This window comes from Perna viridis, chromosome 7 (assembly GCF_037379345.1).
Source record: "Perna viridis isolate PV_CMFRI_1.1 ecotype Kerala chromosome 7, ASM3737934v1, whole genome shotgun sequence".
Taxonomy (NCBI): Eukaryota; Metazoa; Mollusca; class Bivalvia; order Mytilida; family Mytilidae; genus Perna; species Perna viridis.
In genome coordinates, this window is record NC_142451.1 from 8,841,808 (window position 1) to 8,858,160 (window position 16,353).

General features: G+C 32.8%; 1 protein-coding gene across 1 annotated transcript; it reads right to left on the reverse strand.

The window, feature by feature from the left end:
* Positions 1–183: 183 nt before the first annotated feature.
* Positions 184–15,973, reverse strand: LOC148611207 (nuclear hormone receptor FTZ-F1 beta-like). Its single transcript, XM_088591497.1, has 6 exons — positions 15,839–15,973; positions 11,382–12,278; positions 9,571–9,750; positions 7,282–7,721; positions 5,059–5,317; positions 184–3,299 (listed from the first exon to the last, which is right to left on the reverse strand). The coding sequence occupies exons 2-6, from the start codon at positions 12,274–12,276 to the stop codon at positions 3,040–3,042; spliced, it is 2,034 nt and encodes a 677-aa protein (XP_088447623.1). The 5' UTR covers positions 12,277–12,278; positions 15,839–15,973; the 3' UTR covers positions 184–3,039.
* Between the last annotated feature and the right edge of the window lie 380 nt (positions 15,974–16,353).

Here is a 16,353-nt window from a genome sequence, read left to right on the forward strand (position 1 = left end):
TGTGTGGTTTAAGAGTTTAGCATGCATGAAATATGAACAGGAAGGGTTCAAACATGGAATCTGATGTAAATTTGAAGGACATATACATAACACTTAAATTAAGCCTTATGGATTGAGCATTAGAAATGAACTTTATCAAATATTTATATAACCTGTTGAACAACAGAAATACAAGTCCATATATCCAGAAAATTATGTTTATTGCATGGAAAATTTGACATAGATTTCCTGATAAAGAATCCACATGATACAAAAATGATATCAGAGTAAATATATACATCCAAGACACACAATATTACTATACAGTAAATTCAGAAACAATATATACATTCTGACATCTAAATTGAATGCTTGAAACAATTTATATGCATTTAATTGTGTGATAAGTAATGTTAAGAGGTTTTGTTCATTGAACAAATTAGCTGTTAAATAACCTTTAAGGTTTTGAAAATAACCAGATGTATATAATTGTGTGAGCTTCAATGTCTACATCACATCATTCCAAAAGAAGTCAAAACTTGTGCATACTTTGAAGATATACAAGTTTTAAAATATATGGAAACTGTCAAATGTCAACGTCACTGATGTTATCTTCACAACAGCATTTGGGATAAGACTTCATAAGTTTGACTAACTTGTGTCCTATCCCATTTGTTCCAGTTGAGCAAATAAAATTGTTACAAACTAAACAATATCATGTTATTGTCTTGTTCATCTGTAACGTCATAAAAGTAACAAATACAACTTGAAAAAAAAAAAAAAAACAAGCATCTTTTTGAATATCCTAACATAAAGTACTAAACCTAACACCTTAAAGACATTGATGCTGTGACCCAGATAAGTTAAATCTACTTAAAATTGTGTCTTAACACAATACCTAACGTCTTGACCATTATCTTGAAATGTTAACTTGGCTCAAATTTGAAGAGCTGATTAATAGCGTTGTTACCTGGGTATTGATGAAGTCCATATTACTATCCTGGAATAATACATTAGACTGTTATAACAATCTATCTCAAATATAATCAATAAAATTAACTTCTGGCTAATGAGAAATAATTTTAGTCTTGTGTTGATGACCTACTTAAATATCCTGTTGAGATATTGATAATAAAATGAAAATGAGGATGTCGCCTACAATTAATTTGGATATTCTAGCACCAATATAGATATATTTTTTCAGATCTGGTTCTCTTCATTGTAAAGTTGTACGACAAAGTTGAGTTCGTATTTCCACTCACCACTGTAGAAGAGTGCATCTCATAACAAAAAAAAACAACATTTTCTTATAATCTTTGTTAAACTGAGTATAGATCAAGTAGAAAAGCTAGTAAATTATGTACCTACAGTTTTGGCCAGGAAAACAAGTCGGTCATATTTTTTTTTGCTGTTGGTGCAGTCACTTGATAAAATCTCTGCTTCCATTAACAACTCACAAAGGAGAAAATTCAGAACAAATTTTTATTCACTCCATTAAAAGGTAGCGATAAAATCTCTGCTTCCATTAACAACTCACAAAAGAGAAAATTCAGAACAAATTTTTATTCACTCCATTAAAAGGTAGCCAAAATTTTCGCAATGTATTTTTTTTAACTATCATTTACATGCACTGAAAAATTTTCCAAAATCCACTCAACTGGAAAGTTGAGATTGGACAGGGGCCAAAATTGTTAACCCAACCATGATGAATGGACACACTGAATCAATTTTGATAAGTTGAAGCCAAACTGAGAGAAATTGGGATGGACTGACAAAGTGATTCCAATACACCACCCACTCTTTGAGTAGGATATGATATCTATTAAGTAATATGCATTCCTTCTCCATCCATTCCACTTCAAAGTTATTCCAAAATCAAAATCTAGGATGCACACAGACACACATAAAAATGTCAATATACTCGCTTTTCCAATACATTATAAACTGAAACAATTTGGAAAGATTTTATTATTTCCATACTTCATAATGCATTTATTTATTTTCTCAAAAAATTGTGTGAAAGTATTATTTTTCATGGAAGTACATTTTATGATAATTTTATAATTTCTTAAAAACAGACAGGGGATATAGATATTTTATTCCAAAATATTTGGTAACTGGTCCTTTAACATCTTGCATAGGTTCTTACAATCTTGGTTTTGTGGGTGAATACATGAAGAATAATAAGTCACTTTTGTGCAGGGGGAGCAGGTCCTTGACCCAGACATACATAAAAAAAAACACACTAAGTATTTTCTATTTATGCAATGTTTTTATCATTTCTTCAACACAATGTCAAGGAGAAGTTTGCATATATCTCATCATGTAATATGCATTTGCCTTGCCTTACCTTGCCTATGCATTTTTAAAAAAAATTCATAACACCTCAAAGAATATGCACTCAAAAAAACTTTTCATATATTTTGGATGAAAAGAAATATATTGAGAAGTATGTACTGATAATTTAATATGTATAGGTGTGCATCCTAGATTACATGGAAAGAACCTTAAGTTTGTATACAAGTAACGTTTAGCACCTTAGATGCATCTTAGTATTTGACTGAACATTGTGTACACAAACATGATTAAAAAGAAGTGATTTCCATATACAATAGTATTAAAAACACCTGTACATACATGTACAGGTACAGTTAAGCACTTTTAACCTGTCCGCTAGTAATACTGTTAGAAGATTTAATTTTAAACAGTTTCTATAGAGACTGGTCTCTATCATACATATCATGATTAACAAGTACCTAGTATTAGAATTTAGTTCCATATATATAAGTAGCAGTTTTATAAAATATCAGGCAGAAAGTGATCAATAACCTACAAACTTCACTTTAAAACATTTAACATTTGAGACTAGTCTACATGTGTTAACAATAATAAGATTTTAAAAATGCTTGTTAATTTCATTCCTATAAAATGATCAACTAAAAATCAATTTAATACATTTTCCCATAATTTTCAATGATGGAGATTAATTACATAAATTACATGATCACAGGTAAAAAGCACATATTAAAATACAGCATTAATTGACAGAGAGACCTATAGTTAGCTGTCATCCTTGGCAGCACCATCTCCTTTCAGAAGTTCAAACAGCAACCCACATGACTGGAACCCTGGGGGCATTAAGGTGTTTAACAGTTCTTTACCAATACTGCTCACACGAGTAATTTCTGGCAGTCGCAGCAGCATTTCACCATATTTGTCGGGAGATTGAGGATAATGTGAAGTAGTGTATTTGTGTAAAGCTTCACTTAATATTTCTTGTTGCTCACGAGCACGTTCACTTTCTTTCATTCCTTTAACGTCTATAAATAAAAAACAGTAAATTAAATAAAAGATTTTTTTAAAATAATAAATAATCAACAATTTTAGATGTAGAATTATGAAGTGAAAAACAGATTTTAGAAAAGCAATAGACATTTACTGATGTCACAGAAATTACTGAATTTGTCAGAATATTTGGAACTGTCATAACTTGCTTTAATTACTTTTATTTTTTTTATCTGTTTGCTTTCCAATTCCATTCATGTATGTACATATATACAGTAAGTTGTTTGGAGTTTTGGTTCTTCATAAAATTTATTGTTTTTAACACATATTAATGATATGTCTATAAGCATAGATGATGACTGTAAATTGATTTTATATGCAGATGAGAGTGCAATATTATTTACGCATAAAAACCCTGATGTTATTTCAGATAAATTCGGAAAGGTTTTGGAAAAATGTTCTGACTGGCTTATAGATAACAAACTTTCTTAACATCTAGGTAAAACAGAATGTATGCTTTTTGGTCCTCCTAAAAAGGTTAATAATGTTTCAAATTTCAGAGTGAAATGTTACAATCATGTTATTGATTCTACAGATTCTGTCAAATATCTTGGTGTATATATAGATAAATACTTAAATTGTGAACAGATTGTATCTAAACAAAGTCAATGGTAGACTGAGATTTTTATATAGAAACAGCAAGTGCTTTGACACGAGAACAAGACTGACCCTCACCACGGCATTAATACAATGCTATTTTGATAACTCATGTTCGTTGAGGTATAGTAGTTAAGGGAAGGGGTTGTTAAAAAAGTTTTACAAAATAAGGTGGTGAGGTTCATTCTCAACCTCGGTCTAAGAAGCAGAGTAAATTGTGAATTATTAGAAAAGGTGAATATGTTGTTTGTGGCAGATAGAGTGTCTCAATTTAGAATAAATCATGTTTTAATATACTTCATTGAAAGGCTCCTGAATGTGCAAATTGTATTCCGCCATTTGTTGCCAAATGCCAATTGTTGACAAAAAACTGATAATTGTATTTTTAAATTTCTGTTGTGACAAATGTTCTCGCAATTTTGAAAATAAGTATTTGGTAGGAATGATAACCTTCAGAGAATTTTAGACACAAAATCAGGTGGTAAAACATTGTTTGGTCAGATTACAAACAACCAAAAATCATCTTGTTAATGAAATCACAGCTGATTTGACAATGTAAACATTGTGATGTGGATTAAAACGTCATCAGATTTGAACAATTCACATTTTAAGGAGCAGCTGTTTGTGATATGAATGAGTAGTCATTTAACAAAATTTAAAAATCAGTAGGTGTCAATAAAAATGTATACAATTTTAAATTCAAATTTAAACATAATATTATATTTGTTAATGTATATACATGTATGTGACACCTAATATATATACCCCTCATTTGAAGTACATGTAGATGTAACAGGAACAAGCACTTTTTAAGAACACAGACTTTTCATTAAGAGAGGGTACCCTGTACTTTTCCCCTTCTAAGCTACACAAAGGTACATTCAGAATTTTAAAAATTTTATATTTTTTATGAGAGAAAATGATGAAAAGTATCTGCTACAAAACCATTGGTACCTAAACTGCAAAATAAATAATGAAACCCTTGAGAACAACTCACCCACCAGGAGATAAGGGAAAGCACTTTAATAAGAACAAGCACTTTTTAAAAAAAATAGTAGCACGGTATTTTAAAGAACAGTTAACTCACCAGGAGTAATCAGAATAAGTACATGTAGTTTTAAAGAACACTTTACTCACCAGGAGTGATAAGAATTAGCACTTTTAAAGCTACATATTCATACTGATCAACATGTAACCTCCGTAACTGATCTGTTAAGTCTAACATTCTTTGTACAATGTCTTCACATCCCTCACTAATACCACGAGCTTTTTCCAAATCAACAGTTTTACCAAGTGGAAGAAATATTTCAGTTCTACTCTCAATTGATTTCATACAACAGTTGAATATAAGAAGCTCCGCCCAGCTGTTTTGCAGAAGTAGTATTTGGTCATCTGTCTGTAATATGAAAAGATAAACCCTGAATATCTCTAGTATTATGAATAATCACCTAGCTCAAGCCAAATATCTTTTTAGAAAGTTATTAGAAATCTAACTGACAGAATTTCCATAATAAAAAAGAATTAACAAAAAGAGGCACAGTTGAACCTGCCCTAACAGCACCTCAAACTAGCCGTCACTACTTTCATCCTGCCCATGGTTTTCCCTATATATTTTAATTCCATTCAGCGGCCACCACTCTAACTCGGTCAGTGGTCATCAGTTTATGTAAAAAAAATTGTCTTGTTCTACATTCAGAACTTAATTTAAATCTACAATTTGTTCACTGTAAACACCCAAGAAGTACAAAAAGAATTACTGGTGTTTAAATGATTAATCAATCAATTGGCCAGATTTAACTCACTAATAAAAACAAAAACACATGTATAGTTAAAGGAATAGTCCAATGGTGTTGAAATCTTCTCACTGATAGGTAATAATTAAATAACTTCTAAATCAGTTTGAGGCAAAACGTCTCAGTCAGATCTCTCGTCATACAACATGATCCCATAACAATACCTTCCTTTCTTTGGCTAAACAAAATGTATGCAAAGCAGATATGTGCATGCATTTCTATTCAAATTTTCACTTTGGACTCAGAAAATTGTAGCATTTGACCAAACCCCTTTTGAAAGATCATCCTCTTTTGAGAGGTCACTTTTACCATTCATCAACAGTGACCCCTTAATAGAGGTCACACTATCAGTAAATCAAATAATTCACTTGGATATAACAATTAAAAGAATTACATGCATCAAAGTCAATTTTTTTAACATGTACATGTATGTACATGTATTAGCTTTTCATATAAACAATACTACACTTAGTTTGCAAAGTGTTATGGTTTTACAAAATTTTTTTGGGGTACAAATTGTAAATAAAATGCTTCACAGATCGCAGCATGATACAACCCCAGTGGTCGAACCCAGAAGAGTAGGGACAAGTGCAGATACAATATAGTTTTCGACACACTTAAGCATAGGGAATAAGGATTCATTATGGATACAATATAGCACAAAACTTCAAATTCCATTAAAAAAAATTTAAAATCCAGACCAAAAATTAAAAAGTTCATTTTTTGGGGTGTGGCCCCTTTGATCATTATAACTCAAAAACCTTAAAGATATCTGAAATCTCATGGATTTTCAGAAGGAATCAAAAAAAAAAAAATTCAAAATCAGGCCAAAAATTAAAAAAAACAGAATTTTTGAGATGTGGCCCCTTTGACTCCGTAAAACTCAAAAACAGTTAGAAGTATATGAAATCTGAAAAACTCAGACATGGATTTTCATAAGGTATCCAATAGAAAAAAAATTGGAAATAGGACCAAAATTTTTAAAATATTTAAGTTTTTGTCTGGACATTTTCTGCCCCACTTTTTGGCCTCTTATTTCTAAAGTTCAAGTCTTTACCCCCAATGTCAATATAAGTCTGACGATTGTGGTATAAAATTTTGTTGAAGAATATCATCGACAGTCCTATGCTTTTACTGGAGTTACATAGTTGAATTGAATGAAATATGTGTATTAGACCCCTTTTTGGTCCCTATTTCTATAACGGTTGGGCTATATGCTCCAAAATCAATACATTAGACCAACCTTCCCTTTGTGGTTTATAAACTTGTTAAATAATTTTATAAAGATCAACCAACTAAAACTCAAGTTATCCCATACAAAACCCAGTGTCTCTGGGCAACGACGACAACGACACAGACGACAGTGCCATACCAATATACAACCTCAAATATAAGAAGAAATGCCTCAATCTTAATTTTCATCAGAATATAGATTTTTCAGCCATAAGTACTAGGTCCAAACTTAACAAGTGGATTAATTTTTCTATAACAGAACCATTTTCTGGCACTTAGCACATGTACATTTTTGTACAATCCATTGAAAATTCAATTTGATAACAAATCTTACTGATATTGCACTGAACTGAGGCAGATTCCTGGCCCATCTCACTAATTTATACAACCGCACTTCAGCAATTTGCAAAAATGTCAAGAAAAAGTTCTGGTCACCCTCAGCCAACTTTTCAGGGAGGTCAGAACTTGTTTCATCCTCGGATAATAAAGATTCCATATTCATTACTTCTGTAAGAACAGGAGGGACAACAGGAGTAACAATTTCTGTAGGTTTTGTTGCTGTTCGTTGAAGAGCATTCACCAGTTGACTCCCTGAGATTGTCCCTCCTGATGGGAGTTTAAGCTCCATTGTGTGTAATTGTTTTATATAATCAGGTTGCAGTTTTTTCGGTTTAGGAGTTATTTTTTTGTCAAGGAATGTTTTGCTGGGGCGTCCATGTGGAGAACATCCATCATAACAGCTTCTACCACCACGAGTCCTATCTAATCTGACAGCTGAAAATAAAATAATATACATTAACTTGTGTACTACATTAAGTGTATGTCAGGTGAATACCTTTATCATTATAGTACATTCAGAGATCAACATGAACTAAGTGCTAAAAATGAAAACTTTGTCCATCTTTTTACTAGAATGGGTACTACAGGGATGATTTTACAAGGTCAACAAATAAAGTGGATATTTCAAAATCAGAAACAAATATACAAATAAATGAATCGTAACGGTTAAATTCGGATTTGAAATAGCTGAAATCCACTAAAAAAGCAGAAAAAAATCATCCCTGGTACTATAACCAAGTTTTGCTAAAAAATGCCTAAGTTTCAACCGCTGTCATTTTTATAATTGTTGCCTCAACATAAATTCCAGGCAACATGCATATCTCCATGTGGTAATCTAACACCACATTAAGTTTCATAATAATCCTTTGAATCGTTGAGGAGTTGCAGACAATGCATCAGACCAAGTTTTGCTGAAAAAAGCCGAAGTTCCAACAGCCATCATTTCTACGTTTTTGTCTAAACATAAACCCTGACAGTATGCAAACATCCACATGGTTATATTACATCCTACAAAATTTCATAACAAAGTTCCTAGCAGCTAAAAAAAAGTTGTACAGGGTGAAACCTATATACACCCAAATAAAAATTGTGATTATTTTTGCAACTGGAAAAGATAATTTCAGATCATCAACTGAATGAAGATTTATAGGTGTACTTCGGGGAATTATATTCAAAGGGAAATAACTCTAAACAAATTGAAAATTCTCTAGTTAGTTGTACAATGTATATGCATAACTACAAACAGTGTCCTATCTACGCACCAAAGTTTCTGAATTTCTGTTTGATAGTTTGAGAGAAGTTGCTTTAGTCCAGTACTTCTGCTGAATACACGTAAGTTCAAAGAGGTGCTCTAACTTACTAAGAGGGATCATACAACAACATATTGGCTATTTTCTATATAATTTTCATAAAACTCAGTTTATTGATGTAAGATGGGTTGTTAGGATAAAATAAGGACTGACTGTCAGATATGTCAAAAATGTTACTTGTAAACCCTCTTTGTGTGGAGTATAATAAATTCTGTTCAGATTATTTATTTCCCTTAATTATATTTTACTATATAAACACACATTCAAAGACAAGTAAAAAAAGTAAAAAAAAACCGGTTTGATTCATCAACCTTAAATTTCAATGAGGTCCCTGCAGTGTTTAAATTTCCAAACAAAACAAACAGTTTTATGTCAGTATACTTATATTTATGTACATGTGTTGAAAATTTCACTTCTGGTATCAAGATTTACATTGTAAAGTACATGTACATGTACAATATACCTTTGAAAATGAATGAAATCATGGGAATTCCCATGCATGTAGGTCATATGACCACAGTCTACTTATTTCAAGTATGAAAATGCCAACTGGCACATGATATTTAGTAGAAGGACAACTTGGGAGTACAGCAAACTTGCAAAAAAATCAAAAATCAAAACTTGTAAATTCCTAAAAATTAAATGGCTCTTCCTTGTCCCCTTCACATTTTTTTTCTCAAACAGTTTATCAAATAATGATTGACCTTGCAATTTTATACATAGTACTGCAAGTGAAAAGATTCCTACCCTTATTGCACTTTTTCCTTAAGCTTTTTTGTGAAATCAAGGCCTTTTTAATTTATTTCTTTATGTTCATTTTTAGTCAAATATTTTTATGCTCTTGCTTTGTTTTACATTTTTGGTGATCAGAATTCCCTGTTGCATTTCAAATTTCAGTATGCCACTTTTTCAATCTTAGCATACATTGTATCTAATTTCAATCCTACAAGATAATAAAAAAACATTATTTATACCTTCTGTTTTCATTCCTACAGACAGACATTTGGAAAAACGACAAGCTGGACACTTTTTTCTATTATTTCTCATCACATCACAATCAGCATTCCTGTGACATTGGAATGCCTTTTTGTTCTGAACTGTTCTCTTGAAGAAACCTTTACAGCTCTCACATGTGTATATTCCATAGTGGTATCCTGAAAATACACAACACACAAATGCACATTTACCTGTGTACAATCTGTCCTGCTTTAAACACACATTACACATGTACCTGTGTGGAATCTGTCCTGCTTTAAACACACATTACACATGTACTTGTGTAGTAGCTGTCCTGCTTTAAACACACATTACACATGTACCTGTGTAGAATCTGTCCTGCTTTGAACACACATTACACAAGTACCAAGGAATTCTATGACCTAAAAATGAAAGTCCCATAATTCTGAAATTAAAAATGTCCAAACAGGGCCCATGAAGACATACATGTAGATGACAAGAAGCTTCAGAAAATTCTGTTTGAAAAACAACAACTGACATCTTTGTTCATGTAATCTATTACTGAAGCTTTTGCCTGTCAAAGACAAATGGGAGAAGTGAGCATTAACAACAAGTTGCAACTTGATACAACTACTGTAAACCGATGGGGCAAGTACATGTATATGTACATGTTGACACTACAAAATTTACATTAAGGTTTTAACACATCTCTGCATTCAAGTTTATTTTTGCAAAAGCATGTTTCTCCTGTCCCACAAACTGTTCTGAGCAGAAATGAAAGCTACATGTATGCAGATAAAGAAATGGTTTCCTAATTTTAGATTATTTTCGGTATGAATTTCTATTGGCAAGTTTTATCATAATATCTTTCTTGGATATTGTAAAGGTCGTTACAATTATTATATAATAACCCGAATAATTTTCCTAATGGAGCTGTGCTGACAAGGCAATTCATCAGGATTTTTGGCAAATGTCTAAGTTCAAAGGGACATAACTCCTACAAAAATTTGGGGATCAAAATTTCTTGGTTATATGCACAACTATATTTGATGTTCTTACAACATACCACTTTTCCTAAAATTCAGTTCAATAGTTTGAGAGGAGTTGCGCTGACACAGTTATTGATGAGGATTTTTGGCAAAGTTCAAAGGGGCATAACTCCTATAAAAATTAAGGGGTCAACATTTCCTGGTAATATGCACAACTACATATGATGTTCTTGCAACATACCAAGTTTCGTAAAATTCGGTTCAGTAGTTTGAGAGGAGTTGCACTGACAAACTTTGTTACGGACACAAGGACAGACAGACGGACAAGCCAAAAACAAAACATGTATGTCTCCTGGCAAAAGTGGGAGGGACACAATGAGATATTGAATAAATATAGGAAAATGCTAAGGTCCCCATTACTTAGAGAGCTAAAAATGGAATTTGACACTTATCATGCTCACGTGTAGACACTTGCTGATATGTAGACAAACCAATAAAAACTTCTTTTTAAAATGTGACCAAATTTCAAACAAGAGCTACCTCTCTTACATGATGTATGTAACCTAATTTGACATGCAGTATGTGGCCATCAAAAGTAAATAGAAATGGACTACTATACCTTTTTAAGTAAAAAACTGAAAATCTACCAAAATTGTAACTGAACAATAACATTAGGCATCGAATAAACCTTAATTTCAATTTTTTTTTAAATTAAGCAAAGTTGAGAAATATGTAATTATAGACTCTTTATACTTCCATGTGGACCAATTCAAAAATGGTGACAAAATATTATGATTAAATTCAACATATTAAAGAACCCAATTATACATGTATTGTACCTGACACCTGGTCTCCACACACTGGACATGGGTCTGTCACAGGGGGAGGGGGAACAACTGAAACACCTATTCCAGGATTTCCTTCAGCCTTCTCAGCAGTACTTGCATACGTCAGAGAATCAGATATGACCAACTCTCCTTTGTCATTGTATCTAGCCTGCTTGATTAAGTCTTCACATCTGGACTGATCAGAACCTGATTCTGTATCTTGCTGCACAATATACCTTTGGCCGCTTTGGTCAATCACAACATTTAAAGCTGAACCAGCATCAGAAACAACAATATCATTAGCTGGTGATGGAACAGTTATATTGTTAGTGGTTACTTGCTGATTGTTGTAGCACATAAAAATCTGATCATTGTTCATAGTGCTTATAATACTAGGAGTAGCTTGCACTGTAGATTCATTATTGAAATTTTTATTCAGTTCTGTAGGTACATGTATATCTGTAGAGTTTACATTTACACTATCTGAAGACTTGGACTGAGTTGCTGCAACATTTGACAAGAAATTTATCATTGATGAGTTTGTGGCTGGTTCTGTATTTGCTGAAAATGTGGTCTCTGGTTCAAGATTTTGAGCAATGTTCTGCTGAGCTTGTTGAGCAAGTTTGAGGGCTATGATTTGACGAATGTCCTCTGCAGTAATTGTTCTTTGTATGCCCTGACCAGACAGTCGCTGCTGTACTGAATTCACAATGTCAGGCAGAAGCTGTGTCATGTCTGCAGTAAGTCCTGAGTCTTCTTGAGAACTGTCATCATGATTTTCTATCATTTCCTGTTTAATAAATGCCGGATCCATAGCATTTGTTATAGGTCTTTCTTTGGAAGATATTTTCTGACTAATTGCTTGCAATAAAAATGGGGATATCCCCAGCTCAGTTGAAACATTCATACCTATTTAAAAAAAAAACAAAACAAAATCAATTGCATAATTCTTATACTTCATTACCAATAAAATTTGGTTTTGCCTACTCAAAAATAGTTCATGCAACTACATTGTACATGTATATTGGCTGAATACATACAGAACTAGCCCCGTGCAGGTCCAGGTCTTAAAAGAATAGGCCTGCAGCAGCGCTAAGCTTGTCGTAAAAGGCGACTAAATAGTGCTCAGAACCCTAGCCACTAGGGTGCTCTGCCCACAGAGCAACTGGGATGTGTACCCCAGGTGGTGGAATGGGGTACCCCTAGCGTGTTACATGCTGGGTTTGTCAGGCTATACTACAGAAAACCTGACCGCAAACCATAGTGGTGCACCGTGTTGGGAAAGATGCCACGTTCCTCGCACGTTAAAGAACCCTACTGTGGTATTCTCCCAGAGTAGGAACCATAGGAGGCTAAATTGCCCAACCCTACCCACCTCTCTCTATTTCCAGTGGCAATCAAAATTTGTCGACCCCATTGTCCTTGTGTCCCATCCCTTTTTCATTTCATGATCATTTCATGTTCATTTTATCATCAATTTCATGTTCATCGTCTGAATATAGCTGAAATACTGCTGCTTGGACGTTAAACCCCAACAAACAAACAAACAAACATACAGAACTAAGGCAAACCAACTGACCTTAAAGATTTTTCACAAAAAATCAGAATTTTCAAATATCAGTACGTTTTGGTGAGCTGTATTCTCAGCAACAGATCTTATGTACAAAATGTGTATGTACACCAGCTGGTATATGTGTATGTAGAATCAAGTGAACCTTGCAGTAAATGATAAAAATAAGGTAGCATGCCTGATGGTGTGATAAACTGTTTTATTGTTATTTATTAGTAATGTCCTATGACAACTTTAATTGTATTGATGCATGTAAGTCTAATGTAAGTGTTATCAAGTTAGAATTAAAAGTTGTAATTACTCTATTTACTGCAATACAGGATTTCCAAGATCGATCGCTCTCTGCGAAGGTAGGAAAAGACATTTCTGGTAATGTTTTGTTAGGCATAGTTCAAACACACTTGAGGCTCTAGAGAGCCTAAATCGCTCACCTGGTCAAAAATAGTCTTTATAGCTTTCTAAAGCTGGACTCTTGACCTTACCCTACAATTGTCACAAGAATCATTTAATACAGAAATCTAAGTTATCCATCAAGTTTTCATACCATAAAATAAATCTCTAATTGTTATTTTTTCTCTTCGAAGGCAAAAACTCAAACATTGAGCAACAAATCTTTACGAAAATTTAAGCAAAGATGTAGGTTGGTCTTACCATGTTGATCAATTTTCCCCCAAGAAAATTAAGCTACACCCTTCGGTTTTCAACTTGTTTCAACAAATCGTCAATTTTTATTAGTGGTGGCCATGTTTTCCACAGACAAAAAAATTGTTTAGGTTATCCTAACAAACATTCATAAAATGTTTGGTTACCATCCATCCTACAAGTACAAGTTATCTATGAGGAAATTTGTTTAAAAAATCAATTTCCAGACCCATAACTCATTCATTTGTCAATGGATCCTTTTGAAAATTCTGGCATTCATGTACATGTAGGTAATCCAATCATGCTGAACAATACTACTCCCTGCCAGATTTTAGCTAAACCCAACTGTTTTTGAGTTATTTGCATAATTCCACAATTTGACACCTATGGTCTATTTGAAGTAACAGCAGCCATGTTTTTTGCCAGATCAAAAATCCCCACACAAGGACTGCTTAACATGTTCTACGTAACATTGATGCAAAGTTTTGTTTAAATCAATCCAGTGGTTTTAGAGGAGAAGATTATTAAAGTTGGAAATGTAAAATTCTGGAAAAAAAACATTTTAGGATCCACAACTCATTCATTCATCAACAGATCTTATCTGAAATTTCAGCATAGGTCCAGCCCGTCAAACTGAACAATTTTACCCTCACCAGATTTTAGCTAAACCCAACTATTTTTGAGTTATTTGCATAATTCTATAATTTGACCCCTATGCTCTATTTTTAGTAATGGCAACCATGTTTTTTGCCAGATCAAAAATCCCCACAAGGTTTGTTAAAAATACCCTAACGAACATTCATGCAAAGGTTGGTTACAATCTATTGAGTAGTTTCAGAGGAGATGTTTGAAAAAATTGATAGACAACGACGACCGACACATAGTTATGGCAATTGCTCTCATGGCCTTTTGGCCTGGTGAGCTAAAAATGTGAATATTTTGTTGTTAGTTGTCTTTCTACCTTCTGCAATGAAATTTTGCACAGCACACCAAAATTTTGAAAGGGTGTCAATATTGTTTGTTTAGGTTGATATTTTTTGTTTTACAGTTTTTTTTTTCGTTTTTTTTATGCTGATGATTTTATTAAAGTTGTTCAAATGTATAAATGATTTAATTTTCTAAGTTAGAATTATCAAATGAAAAATAAGTTGCACAAAAATGAAATACTTATATAAGAATATTTAAATATTTATCAATTAAAAATTAGCAAGTTTCAATAATCTAATGATTGAGATCACCTAGTACATTGTACATCAATTTTAAGTAATCTAAAGTATTCTTAATGATTTCAATTCTTAATCAATTTCAAATAAATGATTATTTGAATAGGAATTGAAATAAGATAAACATCATTTTGAAATAATTTGCCATAAATAATGAAATGTTTAAATTCTCACATAAAAATATTTCTCTTTAAATAGACTAAAAAAATATTCGATAAAGTTATTTTTGTCCAGTACTATATATTTTTTTTTTCAATAAATCCAATACTAGCATATTTCTATTTATTTATTGGAAATGTATTGTATCCCATATGGCTCCCCATACTTGTTTCATCTCTGAACCGGATATGCACGGATTTGGGGTACGACAACAATAATAGTGGGTGATTGACATTCAACTTTCAGTCACTGGTGTAATGATTAAATAAAGCCATGCACATAACATAATTTACTGAAGTGAAACATAGAATGTCTGAATTTTATTTTTATGAACAATAATAGCGCCGTCTGGTCAAATTGATAATTTGATCAGAGGAATATTATTTTGACCAACGGAATGGGGGTACCCCGGTATACATGTACATAAAATACAAAGTTGCACTTTTCCACACAGGACCTATTATTGTTATGTCATGCGCACTTTCCAAAAATCCTGGGGAGAACACTGAATAATGTAGCCCATGGTACAGAAAGTCATGCAAATTTATGGTTGAGACATCAGATATAAAAACAGTGGTGCATTATAAACTAACTCAAATGTTAACTTGGCCCTGATCTTCATAGGCAAAGCCTAAAATCATGTTGTTAAGCGCATAATGGATTCAAGAAATTTAAGTGCATGCATGTTATGTATCACATGCACCATAACGTAATTTGTATACACATGGACGTCATGGTCATGGACATGGTACTGTTGAGTATTGCATTGTTTGTAAACATAAAATTTGCAATGAAATTACAAAATATGCAACATCGAGGATGCCATTATTTTCAAAATAAGAACACTTTTCTTATGAAACGACATTGCAACATACTTCAAACTTGGAACAATTTGCATTCGCTCTTTGAAAGACTTCTCAACTTTCGGTTTCAGCGAAGATGTTCGTTTCCTTGATCTGGCCATGACCTTGGTCTTGCACAACGTCCTTCACAGTTCTCTTTGTTCCACCACGCCCCTTTTTCTAGTATCAGTTCGTAATTTACAGATATAATTCTATTTTCAATGGTCAAACACAACAAAACAACACAAAATGTGACAATTATAGGAAGGTTTTCACTATGGCTGCCGTTTTGACCTAGAAAAATTACAAAGAGGCTTAAAAGGCTTTGTTTGGAGATTATTTTGTCCGCGAAGTATAAAGAGTTATGTCCCCATTAGACTGGTTCCCGACCGCAATATTCAGTATGTTACACATGTACAGGTACCAGTATCGTATTGCATATCCCTGAGCGGGTGTACGCAAAACATGGATGCTATAAAAATATAGTGCATTTTCTTTTTGCCTCTCTACAAACTAATATTTTGTCAAAAGATATGAACAATGACTTA